At 59.7% G+C, this 13,666-nt stretch overlaps 1 protein-coding gene across 1 annotated transcript; it reads left to right on the top strand.

Annotated features, from left to right (window-relative positions):
• Positions 1–12,002, top strand: PIN1 (peptidylprolyl cis/trans isomerase, NIMA-interacting 1). The gene is made up of 4 exons (XM_057541830.1): positions 1–152; positions 2,161–2,373; positions 10,344–10,454; positions 11,386–12,002. The coding sequence occupies exons 1-4, from the start codon at positions 95–97 to the stop codon at positions 11,493–11,495; spliced, it is 492 nt and encodes a 163-aa protein (XP_057397813.1). The 5' UTR covers positions 1–94; the 3' UTR covers positions 11,496–12,002.
• Positions 12,003–13,666: the final 1,664 nt, after the last annotated feature.

The raw sequence follows: 13,666 nt of genomic DNA, 5'->3' as shown, positions 1-13,666 counted from the left end.
GGGCGGGCCCAGCCAATCGGCAGCAGCGGTGGGCAGGCGCGGGCGGCAGAGGCGGTGCGGCGGAGGCGGAGCGGGCTCTGCGGCAGGAGGGAAGATGGCGGACGAGGAGAAGCTGCCGCCCGGCTGGGAGAAGCGCATGAGCCGCAGCTCAGGTGCCGTAGGGGTCGGGGCTGGGGCGGGGCCGCGAGGGCCCGCGGAAGCAGGGCTCGAGCTCGCCCCTTGGGCGCGGCGCCGCCGCTCGATTGCCGTGGGGTCTTGGCTCCTCCGCGTAGTCCCAGGGTGACGGCCCGGCTCACCCCGTGAGGGCTGCGAGCCTGAGGAGTGGGGAACCCTGAGGAAACTAAGGCAAGGGGCGGGGCCGGAGAGGCCCCTCGCACTGTCGGGGTGGTAGGGGGACGATGATCCCTCGGCACTCCCTCAGGGATGTCCCTGGCCCTGCCGATCTGACTGACACCTTTCGTTCGGCCTAATGCACTTGACGCCCGGGGAGAAGGTCTTTGCACCCCGCTGGGCCCAGGGGACACCCCTGGGGGAGGACACCCCAACCCCATGCTCAGGGCGGGGCCCCAGGGTTGCTCGGCCTCGGGTCCACAACCTCCTACTGCTAACATGCCTGCTGCCATCCATACCTAATTCTGAGTTTGCGATATCCGCCCGGTGGTATTCTGCCTGAGAACATGCCCCCGTGCTCCGGGACCCGATTTAAGGTTTTTCCCCCAATAATAATGTCAATAATAGGGCACGTTTATCTCAGTGCCAAGCATTGTGCCAAGCGTTTTAGGTGTTTTCTTTCTCTGAATGGCTGCAATTCTGGAAGGTAGGTAGTTATTACTCCCATTTTGCAGGTCAGGAAACTGAGGCCAGAAAACTGAAGGAACTCGCTCAAGGTCATTCATTTCAGGGGGTGGGGGCTGGGTTAGAATCCAGTCAGTCTGACTCCACAGCCCCCTGCCCTTGTTACTGCAAACCACTGAGATACATTGAGGTCCAGTGTTTCACTCCGCCGGACCAGAGCTCACAGTAATCACAGTCGCAGTAAGAATTCCGATTTATTGAACGCCAGGAGCTCTGGTGAGCACTTTGCATACATCATCATCAGCTCTCCACATTAACCCCATGAGGGTTGATGTCCTTATTCTCTCACCTCACCCCCACTTTTCAGGTGAGAAAACTGAGGTTCAGGGAGATGGAGCCCATTGCCAAGGTTTTAGAGGCAGTCAGTGGCTCAGCTGTCACCCACCCTGTTGCAGCCCTGGCCTGTGGCTGTGACCTGCAGCATAAAGCTGATGCTCTGCCCAATTCTGGGCCCCCACTCCCTCCATTTCTTCCCAGTTCAACCCTAACAGTGTTCCCCATGGGTGACATCCAGCCGTTCACAATGGTGGGCACAAGTCCTCCACGTAACCCAGGCAAACTCTCCGCCCCTGGAATGACACCCTATCTCTACTGGGTCCTACTTCAAGCTTCTTGTTTGCGGCCCTCACTCCATGCTCCTTAGTCTCTGGGTAACATCTTGCCCCAGTAATGCTGGCCCCCAGTTCTGCAGCAGAGTACACTGGGTAGGGGAAAAGAGCAGAGCTTCTGTGTCTGACGCACATGGGTACAGTTCCTGCCTCCCCCATATGTGCCTGGAGCAGAGTAAACACCCAGGAAATGTTGCTTAGTTTTGTGGTCTATAAAATGGACATAATAGTTGCTACCACACTCCTAATGTGTGCCAGGTGCTATCCTAAGCACAGTACAGATATGAACTCATACAGCCCTTACAGCAACCCTTCAGGCAGGTATTGCTGTTATCTCCATTTTACAGGTGAGAAAACCGAGGCCCAGGGAAGGTTGATCATACAGTGAGTGAGTGGCAGAGTGGCAGATTTGAACAGGCGGTCTGGCTGCTGAGTGCACGCTTGGAACCTTTCTTCCTCACCTGGGGTTATTTTCCCCCTTGAAGTTATGAATGACTGAAGTTATAACGTGGTCTTATTGCTTGTTTGGTGTCTGTCCGCCCCCACCTAGAATGTTAGCTCCCTAAGGCCTGGTGGCACTGGTGGACAGCAGTGGGTTGGCTGAATGGAGGCATCTCATTGGCCAGTCCCTTATCACGGCGTCACGGTGGTGTCCTCTGAGCAGGTCGCAGCTGAATTCCACTCCCCCCTCTTCCAGGCCGGGTGTACTACTTCAATCACATCACTAACGCCAGCCAGTGGGAGCGGCCGAGTGGCAATAGCACTGGCGGCGGCAAAAATGGACAAGGGGAGCCCGCCAGGGTCCGATGCTCACACCTGCTGGTCAAGCACAGCCAGTCACGGCGGCCCTCGTCCTGGCGGCAGGAGAAGATCACCCGGACCAAGGAGGAGGCTCTGGAGCTGATCAATGGTGAGCACAGGTGGAGACAGGGTCTGGTGGGGGGGGCAGGTCCCTCTCCCCAGGGGCCAGACTGGGCTTGTAGAAATCATGCCAGACCCTCTACCCCACCTTGCTCAGCTGTCAGCTGTGGCCTTGACAGACCTGGAAGTGCCTGCACATGACACGAGCCTGCCTCTCACGGCTGCCTCTCCTTTTCCTCTCCCGCTGGTATTTGAGGGTGAGCCAGGGTAGGTGGGGAGGACCCAACCTTGGGGCTGGCAGACCTGGGTTCAGACGGTAGCCATGCCACTATAAGCTCCTTGGCTTGGGACATTCACGTCACTTCCTTGAGACTCAGTTTTCACCTCTGTAAAATGGGCATCATATACCTGCCTCCAAGGGCCATCGTGAAAACTCAGTGAGATGAGAAAGTGCGTTGCACACAGTGGGTCCTCGTTCAGTGGGAGCTATCCTTGATAGTAGTATCATCAAGCAGGGTCCTGGGGCACGTGTATGGATGGGTCAGGAGGGAGGCTGGAAAGGTAGAATCGGTGAATTAACTCTGCCCTGAAGGAGAAGGCTCTTCCTCGTTCTGTTCTGTGTTTCCTCCACAGTCTAGAGCAGCAGTCGGTAGGCAAACTTTTTCTGAAAAGGCCAGATGGTGAATATTTTAGGTTTTGTGGACCATACAGTCTCTGTCAGCTCTGCTTGGTAACTCCATAGCAGCTATAGATGACATGTAAACAGATGGGCGTGGCTGTGTGCCAATAAAACTTTATTTACAAAAACAGCAGGATTTGACCCGTGGGACATAGTTCGCAGCACCCTGGTCTAGAGCTGTCCAGTGTGGCCACCACCACCTACATGTGGTTATTTCCATTTAAATTAATTAAATTTAAGTCATATTAAAGATTGGGTCCTCAGTCACACTGGCCACACTGTTCAGTAGCCATATGTGGCTAGTGGCTGCCATCTCGGACAGCACAGATAGAGAATGTTTCCATCCTTGCAGGAAGTTCTGTTGGACAGTGCTGGTCTGGATCACACGTGTGGTTTCATCATCCACTCAGCCTCTCTCACCAGAGATCGCAGGCCCTCCAACCCCACATAACCCATCTCTCTCCCATGCCCAAATAGCCTGAGTGCCCATCCAGCTCTGCCAGGTCCTGGCTGTGTGACCTTGAGCATGTTACTTAACATCTCAGAGCCTCAATCTTTTCACTTGTAAAATTAGCGTTATGATAATAGGACCCACTGCATAGGGTAGCTGAGAAGACTCTGACCTAATGCAGTAAAGCATGAATAACAGCCTTGGCATCTAGTAAATGTTCTGTGATTGCTGGTGGCTATTATGATGGGTGTTATTAGCACAGCCCTGGCATAATCAGTCCATATTGGCTGTTGTTTTGCTATGACATCACTGGTCCAGTACTTGGCCGGTGGGATTTTTTTTTTTTTTTTTTTGTAGTTAGTTATTTATTTCTGGTTGCGTTGGGTCTTCATTGCTGCGCGCGGGCTTTCTCTAGTTGCAGCGAGCAGAGGCTACTCTTCGTTGCGGTGCGCAGGCTTCTCATTCTGGTGGCTTCTCTTGTTGCGGAGCACGGGCTCTAGGTGCATGGGCTTCAGTAGTTGTAGCACGCAGGCTCAGTAGTTGTGGCACACGGGCTTAGTTGCTCCGCGGCGTGGGGGATCTTCCCGGACCAGGGATCAAACCCGTGTCCCCTGCATTGGCAGGTGGATTCTTAACCACTGCGCCACCAGGGAAGCCCCTGGCCCGTGGGATATTACTTAAACACACCTATACCCACACCTACACCCCCCATACAGTGTCTGGCACCTCTTAGCCTCCTGCCTCCCAGCCTTGTAGAGCAGAGCCAAGTTCTTGCACAGACTCTTGAAGGCAGATTCAAAGAGCTCACCTCCTCAGCTCCGTGAGGGCAGGGACTGGATCTGTCTCTTTCCCCACTGTATTCCTGCCACCCAACACAAAGCCTGGCCCACGGCAGCGCTCGCAGCCTGGTTTCCTGAATCAGGAGGAAGCAAGAAGGATCCCTGGCAGAGGAAGCGGCAGAAATGAAGGCCTGTGGCTCGGCTGTAGGTAGGACTCGGGGGAAGGCTGTGGAGGGGACTGAAGAGGGATGAGACCCCTCAAGGGCAGGTCCCAGCCAGGTGGAGGACGGCCCAGAGTGAGGCCAAGAGTTCGGGTCCTTTCCCAGAGACAGCAGGAAACACATGGCCACGTGTGACTGGGAGGGGGGGCCCTGTGGCGCTGGCTTTTAGGAGAGAGCCGTGTGGCTGGAGGGTGACGGGCCAAGAAAGCCAGAAGGCCCAGGGCCCAGGCTGGCTGGACCAGCGGTGAGCTGTGAGCAATGAGCGGGGTCTGGCGGCCCCAGGGGAAGAGGACGTGGCAGGAAACCCAGAGGAATCACGAGATGACCTCTTGGGTCCTCCTAGCTCCTAGAGGGGTCCCTGTTCTGAGGCTTCCGAACCCCATGAGACTGAGCAAGGGGTGATGGGCACTTGGAGATTGAGCAGCTGGAGGCGCCATCACTGGTTGAGGGGACTGGGAAGAGGCACAGTCTGGGGAGGGAATCACTAAAGCTGAGGGTCTGAGGAAGAGACGTTGGCAAGGCAACCGTGAGAGGACCTGGATTCCGCAGAGCAGCAGGCCAGAGACAGAAGCCCTTGCGACAGTCCTGGCCAGAGATGGCAGGTGGACATGGGGATATCTGAGCATCACGTGGAAGGAAAGCTGTTGGGCCCTGGGGACTGCCTGGGGGTGGCAGGTGAGGGTGCCCCCCAACCCAGCTCTAGGATGGACGGGGATGTGTCTGGTGGGGCTCACACTGCAGTGGGAGCCTGGGGGTGCTGAGGTCAGCCTGGGTCTTGGGAAGGGGTGTCTGGGGGTGTGCCCAGTAAGCAGCTGGGCCCTGGGGCCTAGCCTTAAGTCAGTGCACACTCGGGAGTGTTAGCAGGGGTCCGACACGCCTGCCTGTGCCAGAGGGCCTGGTGGAAGCTGTGGGAGGAATTGCAACTAGAAACACTGTGACTTGAACTTGGGGCAGGTAGGAAGCAGGTAGAGTAGATTCTAGAGAGATTTAGGAGGCAGAATCGGGAGGACGGGGTGATGGATTAGAGGGGCAGGGGTGGGGTAAGGTCAGAACCAGTGTGGCCCAGCCCTGGAGTCACACAGAGATGGATCTCGGTGCAAGCGGCGTAGCTTCCAGCAAGTGTCTTTACTCTCAGAGCTTCAGTTGCCTCATCTGTAGGATGGGGACCGGGTGGCCGTGAAGGTCCAGGGGCCACAGCCGGCAGCTGAACGCTCAGCAGAGCAGTGGGCTCAGTGCCGGCCGCTTGCTGTCTACACAGCAGAGCCTCGACCCCAGTCATTTAGGAGTGTGTGCTGGGGACCATGGTCTGGACAAGGCTTCCGCCTACCAAGAGCGCCCTGCTGCTTCCCCATGGCCCATGGGTGGAGCTCTGGGCCAGGACGCGGGAGGCCTGGTGGGTTTAGCGTGCAGACCCTCCAGTGACCTTGGCCTGTGGTTTTATTCAGTGTCCTGAGATGGGGCTGAGGCAGGCCCCCTCGGGGGTCCTGACGAGGGTGCAGTGAGATGGCCCGGGCCATGGTGCGCTCGGTAACCAGACACTCGTGTGCCACATCAGCCAGCTTTGGGCGCCTGGGCTTGGTTTCCTCTTTCGTGAAAGTGGATGTTGTTCCCCCCGCCCCTGTTCTCGTCATGGGCTTGTTCCAGGCGATAAAGAGATGAGGATTTGGGCGGCACACTCTGCAGCCGGCAGCCTGGGTCCATCAGTTCGCTTTTTTTTTTTTTTTTTTTTTTTAATGATGTTGATGTTTAGTATGTATGTATGTATTTATTTATTTAGCTGTTTGTTTATTTATTTATTTATGGCTGTGTTGGGTCTTCGTTTCTGTGTGAGGGCTTTCTCTAGTTGCGGCAAGTGGGGGCCACTCTTCATCGCGGTGCGCGGGCCTCTCACCATCGCGGCCCCTCCCGTCGCGGAGCACAGGCTCCAGACGCGCAGGCCCAGCAGTTGTGGCTCACGGGCCCAGCTGCTCCGCGGCACGTGGGATCTTCCCAGACCAGGGCTCGAACCCGTGTCCCCTGCATTGGCAGGCAGATTCTCAACCACTGCGCCACCAGGGAAGCCCCATCAGTTCGCTTTTAGGTCCTGTGCTCCCCGGTTGCCCCGAGGGGACAGGCTGCCGGCTGGGTGTCCACATCTTCTGCTGAGGCCCCTTTTCCCAGTGCTGGCTCCTCTGCAGCTGCTGGGCTGCGGCCACAGGCTTGTCAGGGATCTGGGCACCGGCTGCCCGTCATTGCCAGTGTCCTTGTGTAAGGAAGCCAGGCCGTGGAGGAGCCCTCCCTGCCTACTCCCATCCCTCCATCCCCACATGCCCAGGGCCTGAGGGTCCCAGGGAGGCCCTGAAGTGAGCAGCAGTCCCCCTACATGTAACTCTCACGTTGGAGGGTTAGGGCTTCAATATATGAATTCTGGAGGGACATAAACATTCAACCCGTATTATTTATGGACTGATAGCTAGTAATTGTCAGGGGCTCACTCTGCACCAGGCACTGTTCTGGCAGTAATTCCTTTACCCTTCACAGCAGCCCTCCAAGGTCAGAGCTGACAATTAGCCCATTTTACAGACCAGGCAAGTGAAGCTCCAAGAGACGAAGTCACGTACCAGGGTCGCAGAGCTCAGGATCGGTAGAGCTGGCATCCGAACACAGTAGTTGGGGTCCACAAGCCACCCTGCTCTGCCTCAGCTGCCCCGTTGGGTGAGGGTTAGATGGACGCTGTCTGGGTAGGGGGTGTTGCCGGTCGGGTGAGGCAGGGCATTGCTGGGAACAGCCCGGGGTGTCTGGTTTGCACTTCCTTTCTTGCCTCCTCTGTAGCATTTGAGCCTGAGCTTCACAGAAAAAAGGCATGAGATTCCAGCATTTCCGTCTACAGAGCCCAGTGGTGGATCCCTCTCTCTCCTTCCCCGTGGCCTGTTTCTGTCGCATTTATTCACGAATTCCTTCAACATTAGTGAACACCTGTTCAGTGCACAGCACGGGGAGCTGGGGACACAGCAGTGAGCAAGGCCGACCTGGTCCCTCTCCTCCCCGTATGAGGCGGCAACAGACGCACAAACAGGAAAGGGGTAAATGCAGGGCCCAGGGAGGCACCTCGCCTGGTGGGGCCTTAGGGAGACTCCTGGGTGAGACCAGAGGACAGCAGATGAGCTTCGGGTGGGAAGAGACGATTAAACAAAGGTTAAGCAAAGGCTGAGAGGTGGGGGTGTGTGGGGGGGGCAAGACCAGGCAGGACACCATGGGGCATATAAGACTGAGCTGAGGGGACACAGGGGGTTCTGAATGTAGCCTTGCATCTTGACTTGTGGCCAGACCCCTGAAGGTCAGCTTTTGAAAGGGAAACTCAGGAAGGAAGCGTTGTTTCTTTAAACAAAATCATTTCAGGTTCCCATCCAAGCAGAATATTTTCTGAGAGAGTTGGCTGGTCAGAGGAAGATGTGGGTGCTATGAACTATGGGGGACATGGGAATTCTTTGGCATTCCAGTGGTTAGGACTCCGCTTTCACTGCTGAGGGCCTAGTGAACTAAGATCCCACAAGCCATGCGGCTGGCCAAAAAAAAAAACCCCCAAAAAACAAACAAACAAAAAACTATGGGGGGGGCAAAAGCTTGGCTTTTATTCAGTCTTTAGGCTGCTGTTGCTTGCACACATACACTGTGTGCGCGCCTTGGCCAGGCCGCCTAGTCTCGGGGGTTCCCTGCCACTGTGCCCACAGCTCCAGCTGCTGGAGGATGCAGCAGGGGGGTGCTTGTACCGGGCTCAGGGCTGGGCCCGACTCCCCAAGTGCTGGGCGTGTGCAGCAGCGCCCCCCATGGTACCTGGAGGCGGGCAGGTGCACTGGGGGGCACTGTGCACTCAGGATCCCCTGGCCGCTGTTACCGAGGTCCAGACAGAAGAGAGAGGAGATATCTTGGTGCCGCCCGGGTGAGGCCGAGGACGCAACCAGAATCCAGGGAGAGGAGGAGGTAGAGGCGGGGTATCCTGGTGACATCCGGTTCAGATCGCAGTCACCCGTGAATGCGTCTGGCACAGGGGGACCACCTACCTGGCAGCCCCAGGGCGGCGTCGGGAGCACAGCAGAGCATTACGGCAGAAGCCGCTGCAGCATGCGAGCCGTCCACAGAGGGTGGGGCTTGTGTCGCATCCGACAGAGAGCCTGCCTGACCAGGCAGCGCATCACGGTGACGGCCGGCGCAGACGGCGAGGTGCAGGCGAGGAGGACCGGGGTGCGCAGGTCAGAGAGAAGTAGGGGCAGCCTCGGCACCGGCTGGCACAGCCCACACGGAAGGGGGGACAGAACGGTGACAGCAAGTGCCATTTGTCAAGATGTCTGTCTGTGCCGGGCACTGTGCTGTGGGTCACTGTGGCCTGCTGGCAATGACTGACAGTTGAGGCTCAGAAGCAAAGGGACGGTCAGGACAGGACGAGAGTGACAGGGACACGGGGGAGGCAGGGGCTACCGGGACAGCCATGGAAGCAGCCGAGCAGGTCAGATACCGGGACACGCAGTTGCTGCTGTGACATGCAGTGAGACGGGGGTGGGCGGGGAGTGATAGGTGTGCTGTCACCCGTCGTTCCAGGGAGCTAGATGGATAACAGTGACACTGAGGTCGGACGGGAGTCGGAGGCCCATGGGCCGAGGGGAGGTTTGCACCAGCCGTGCATTAGGCAGATGGCCTGGCTGCGTGTCTGGGCCTCAGAGCACCAGGTAGATTAATCCGCAGTGTCCCTGCGGTGCTCAGACAGGTACCAGGCGTGTCACAGCCTCATTTAGGTCAGACAGGAGCAACGGCTAGAGGTGTCACCATGGAGTTCAGAAACCCACCGGTGGGTGTGACGGGGTGCCCCTCACATCCAGCGTGGGCTGGTGTCTCATCGCTAAGCTGTGGGGGGGGGGGGTGCATGGTCCCAGGTCCCACCGGGGGCCTCAGGGATAATGCCCCCCAGGAGAGTGGCTGTCAGGGAAGCCGTGTAGGCCTAGCTCGAGGCAAGGGGCTGTCCGGTGGTGGTCTGGGGAGGACAGGATGGGTTCTCGCTCCAAGGGCTCCTGCCTGGACTCAGGAGGGTGGCTGGCGGCCCTTCCCTACCCCGCACACACAGGGTCTGTGAGAGCCACACAGGTGCTTGGTGCTGCCCCCTGGCGCCCTCTGCTGGGAGCCCTTCCCCTCAGTCATCCTTTTCCTGCCCTCCCATCAGCCCAGCCTCCCTGTCCCTCCGGGGAGAATTGGTACCCAATGGGGACAGTTTGGGCTGCACAGAGGGTGAATCTGGTGCGCTACCAGCACACCCTGCTGTCTCTGGGGCGCAGTCTGTGGGAATGACGCGTGTCCCTTCCTGAGCCCCAGCTAGGCCGCCGCTAGGTCTCCACAAAGCCCCAGTAAGCGGCCCTGGCCTTCCTCACACTTTGAACAGATGAGACAACTGAGGCCCACGGGCTGAGGACCCAGCCGTCTCCTGTGGCAGAGTTGGGCTGGTGCCCTGGCCTCCTGCCTTTCTCCTAGAAGCCTGTAGAAAACTTTCCACTGGGGCTTCCACCACTGCCCTGGGGCTTTTGGGGAACCCCTGGGTCCCAGTGTCCCTTTTTAACTTCTGTCCTGTCTTCTGCTGTCCTCCCCAACAGGGCCTGGGGGGTAGATTTTCTCTCAGAGTATGTGTGAGGGTAGGAGGAGGCCATGCTCTGTTCATTGTATGTTGCTGAGTGTGTGTCAGGTGGGGAGTGACAGAGCGGGCGGTATAGGGATGGGACGTGAGACCAGCTGGCTGTTGCGGTCACCACAGGGTCGCGGTGTGCATGCACGTGAAAGGCGCTTTCTGAGTGGAGTGCCGCCCTCCCTGGAGCCCTCTGCCCCGCCCCAGCCCTGACGGGGAGGTCTCCCTGTGTGTCCCCCTCGCAGGCTACATCCAGAAGATTAAGTCGGGAGAAGAGGACTTTGAATCTCTGGCCTCACAGTTCAGCGACTGCAGCTCCGCCAAAGCCAGGGGAGACCTGGGTGCCTTCAGCAGAGGTGCGCGAGGAATGGGCACCACCAAACCCCGGCAGGACCCTCTGACCCACCAGCGCCCGCCCACCACCTAGAGATCGGGAGGGGTAACGCCTGCCGCATGGGCCTCTGGAGTCCACCAGGTGGCAGCAAAGTCCCTCCCTCAGGCTTCAGAGGCCGCCCTGCTGGGGGTGGTGGCCGCAGAGCCTTCTCCCCAGTGACATTCTCTTTTGGGGTGGGGAGTCCATCCGTGTGTCTCTCTGCTCAGTTGTCCCCATCACGGGCCCCCCAAGGTGGGTACTTGCTGCCATTTTCCTCTCCTCCTGTTGGAGATGTAAGGCTGGGGCCCCTTAGAGCCCCAGGGCATGTCCCCCAGCATCCCCTGCCCCGCCCTCATGGGTGGGGAAACCAGGGGTGAGGGGAGGAGGGGGTCAGATCAGCAACCCCGAGTTCAGGCCTCTCCAGCTGGGGCTGTGGAAAAGGGAGGAGCGGAGGGAGCCAGGCCTCCGCCTCCTTCCCACTCCACCCCTGGGGTCTACAGAGCATCAGGGAGGGGCCCAGGATGGGGCGAGGGGTGTCGGGGAGCCAGCAAGGGTCTGTGGACCGCCTGCCCACCCCAGGAGGCAGGGGAGACAGACAGTGTGGCAGGGGCTGGGGACCGGCGCAGGGAGACCAGTTCATGCCTAGAACGCATCTTTACGTGCATGGCAGAGACCGCAGCTCTGCCCTCATCCCTCACGCTGTCCTCAGCCTTCCCGGGGCCTCGCTAATTGCCCTGCCGCCCTCAGCTGGGCCCCACTCGCCGCTGTGACCGGGCCATAAACCACGTGACGGATGAGTCCAAATGAGTGCCCGGGGGTGCAGGTGGGAGCCCCATCTGCCCGCCCTGCCTGGTCCTGGCCTGCAGCCCGGGTCTTGACCCCCCACCTGCCATCCCTCATGCTTCCTTCCCCAGGTCAGATGCAGAAGCCATTTGAAGACGCCTCCTTTGCACTGCGGGCAGGGGAGATGAGCGGGCCCGTGTTCACGGATTCTGGCATCCACATCATCCTGCGCACGGAGTGAGGGGTGTGGATGGCCCAGGCCTGCCACACACGCCCCCCGCCCGCCCGGGCTGGGTGCGGGAGAGGGTGGCTGGGTGCGCACGCGCCGCTCCCTGCTGCCGCTGACCAGTGCGTTCCCCTCCCTGCTCGTGTCACACAGTATTTATTGATCCCAAAATGGCTGGGAGGGGGGCTCTTCACCACCGGGGGCTCCCTGCCAGACTCCCCTCCCCTTTAGGAATTGAGTTCAGAAGGGCGCAGGGTGGAGAGGCTCACAGGACTTCCAGATCCAAGGGCTGGGGGTGACCTGTCCCAAAGAGAAGGCCTGGTTAGCTGAGCCGCCCCCTGTGTCCCCCCAGGTCCAGGACGGGGGCGGGAGGGCCTTGAGTTGTTTCTGGTGTTGCCACCTGCCTGTATTCAGTTGCAAAAAGCAAATGCTCCGCCTGGGGCCCAGGCTGCTGCTGCTTGGGGGCCCTCTCTAAGCAGCAGTGCAGCCCCGTCCCCAGCCTCGATTAAACCTGGAACCACTGTTCTGCTGTCCCTGTCTCTCATTTCCTCCCTGCGGAGGTGAGTGGGGCGCGGTTGGGGGAGCGATCATCCCCCACCAGCCCCGGCGTCCAGGTGTCCAGGCCGCCTCTCCTCGCGGAGGAGCCGCTCCTCTTGCTGGGCTTGGGGGCATCCTAGCGGCAGCCGGGCTCTCGGGGACGTGGAGCCGTGCTCAGCGCCAGCGGCCCTCACACCTGGGTGTTCAAGGACGTCCTGGCACGCGAGGGCCCTGACCCCCCAGCTCTGGATTCAGCAGGTCGGGTGGAGCAGGGCATCCTCGGGGAGCCAGATTGAAGCCCCCGTGCCCTGGGTGCTCTCGCCGCCCCCCTCCCACCAACTCCCTCCACGCACGTGGGCCACTTGAGTTAGAATGAACTACGCCCAGCACCCTGAGGCCTGCTTCCCTGTCACCACGAGCGCTCTGGCAGATTGTGCTTGGGTCCTGCGGCCTCTGCAGACGCTGTTACCATGGCAGCAGGGGGCCAGCCTGGTGGGGGGGCCCTGCCAGGCGCCTCTGAACGCAGGGGTCCTGCCCCGCCCTTTGGGGGAGGGGCTGTCGTGGAGCAGAGGGAATCCTGTGGCACATGGGGGTCGGGAGGGGGTACTCTTCCTCCTCTTCAGGTGGGGGGCTGGGGTGCGGCCCACCTCTTGTCCATCACCTCCTCGTAGCTGCCCTGGGGCCAGGGCCTGGGCTGGGGGCTCAGGTCGGTCAGGAGGTTTGCGGAGCTGCTGAGAGGCGGTTAGGCCTGGTCTGCCCGCCTACTTCACGGGGACCAGCCCGGGGCAGGGACGGGTGGCGGGCTAGCGGGGCTTGGGCACCTGAGGAAAATAAAACCCTGCCTGGCCTGACGCCAGGGAACACCCCCCCCCACCCCGCCCCCCGTCCCCGCCGAAGCCGAGTCTCTGATAAAAGCCCGAGTCTCAAACAGCCACCTGGGCCGACTCCCATCTGGCCAGCTTCTGGAGCCATCGCTCTCTGCCTGCCGCCTGCCAGAGCGTTTGTCATTAGGCAGGTTTAATGAATTTCCTCTCAGCTCCGGAGGGCTGGGGAGAGCCGGCTGGGCGGCTGCGCCTCCAGGCAGAATCCTCTGCCACCACCCGTGGAGGCCACAAGGCCGGCAGCAACCCTGCCGTCTGCGCCAACCGTTCTGCCGTGTCGGGGGAGCCATCGCACCCCTCCAGGTCCAAAGGAGCCTCTGGGAAGGATCGGAAACGAGCACTTGGGGGCGGAAGGGTTTTCAGGGTCCTGCTCCAAGGTACCACCTGAGGATGGGCCTGTGCCTCGCTCTCGGCACCAAAGGCCCGGGGAAGGTCTCCCTGGGGTCCCAGGCATCTGAGATGCTGCCGGGGAAGGGAGGGTGCGGGGTGTGTGTGTGTGTGTGTGTGTGTGTGTGTGCGCGCATTTTCCTGTGTGGGGCTGGCAGGGAAATTTTCCTTTTCTTTTGGCCAAGCCGCACAGTTTGGGGGATCTTAGGTCCCTGACCAGGGATCGAACCTGTGCCCCCGGCAGTGGAAGCACAGAGTCCTAACCAATGGACCGCCAGGGAAGTCCCAGGGAAATTTTCTCTGTGTCACTCCCTGTCACTTTGGGCATCCGTGTGTGTGTGTGTGTGCGCCCAAGCCTGCATGTGCCCACGTGACTAGTTG

The sequence above is a fragment of the Balaenoptera acutorostrata genome, chromosome 2, assembly GCF_949987535.1.
Source record: "Balaenoptera acutorostrata chromosome 2, mBalAcu1.1, whole genome shotgun sequence".
Taxonomy (NCBI): Eukaryota; Metazoa; Chordata; class Mammalia; order Artiodactyla; family Balaenopteridae; genus Balaenoptera; species Balaenoptera acutorostrata.
This window is presented reverse-complemented; position numbering and strand designations above follow the sequence as displayed.

Excerpts from the sequence above, each read along its gene's own strand:
- PIN1 (XM_057541830.1), top strand. The coding sequence starts at position 95 with ATGGCGGACGAGGAGAAGCTGCCGCCCGGCTGGGAGAAGCGCATGAGC. Across the intron at positions 153-2,160 it reads GCGCATGAGCCGCAGCTCAG|GCCGGGTGTACTACTTCAAT; the intron begins GTGCCGTAGGGG and ends CCCCTCTTCCAG. Across the intron at positions 2,374-10,343 it reads GGCTCTGGAGCTGATCAATG|GCTACATCCAGAAGATTAAG; the intron begins GTGAGCACAGGT and ends TCCCCCTCGCAG.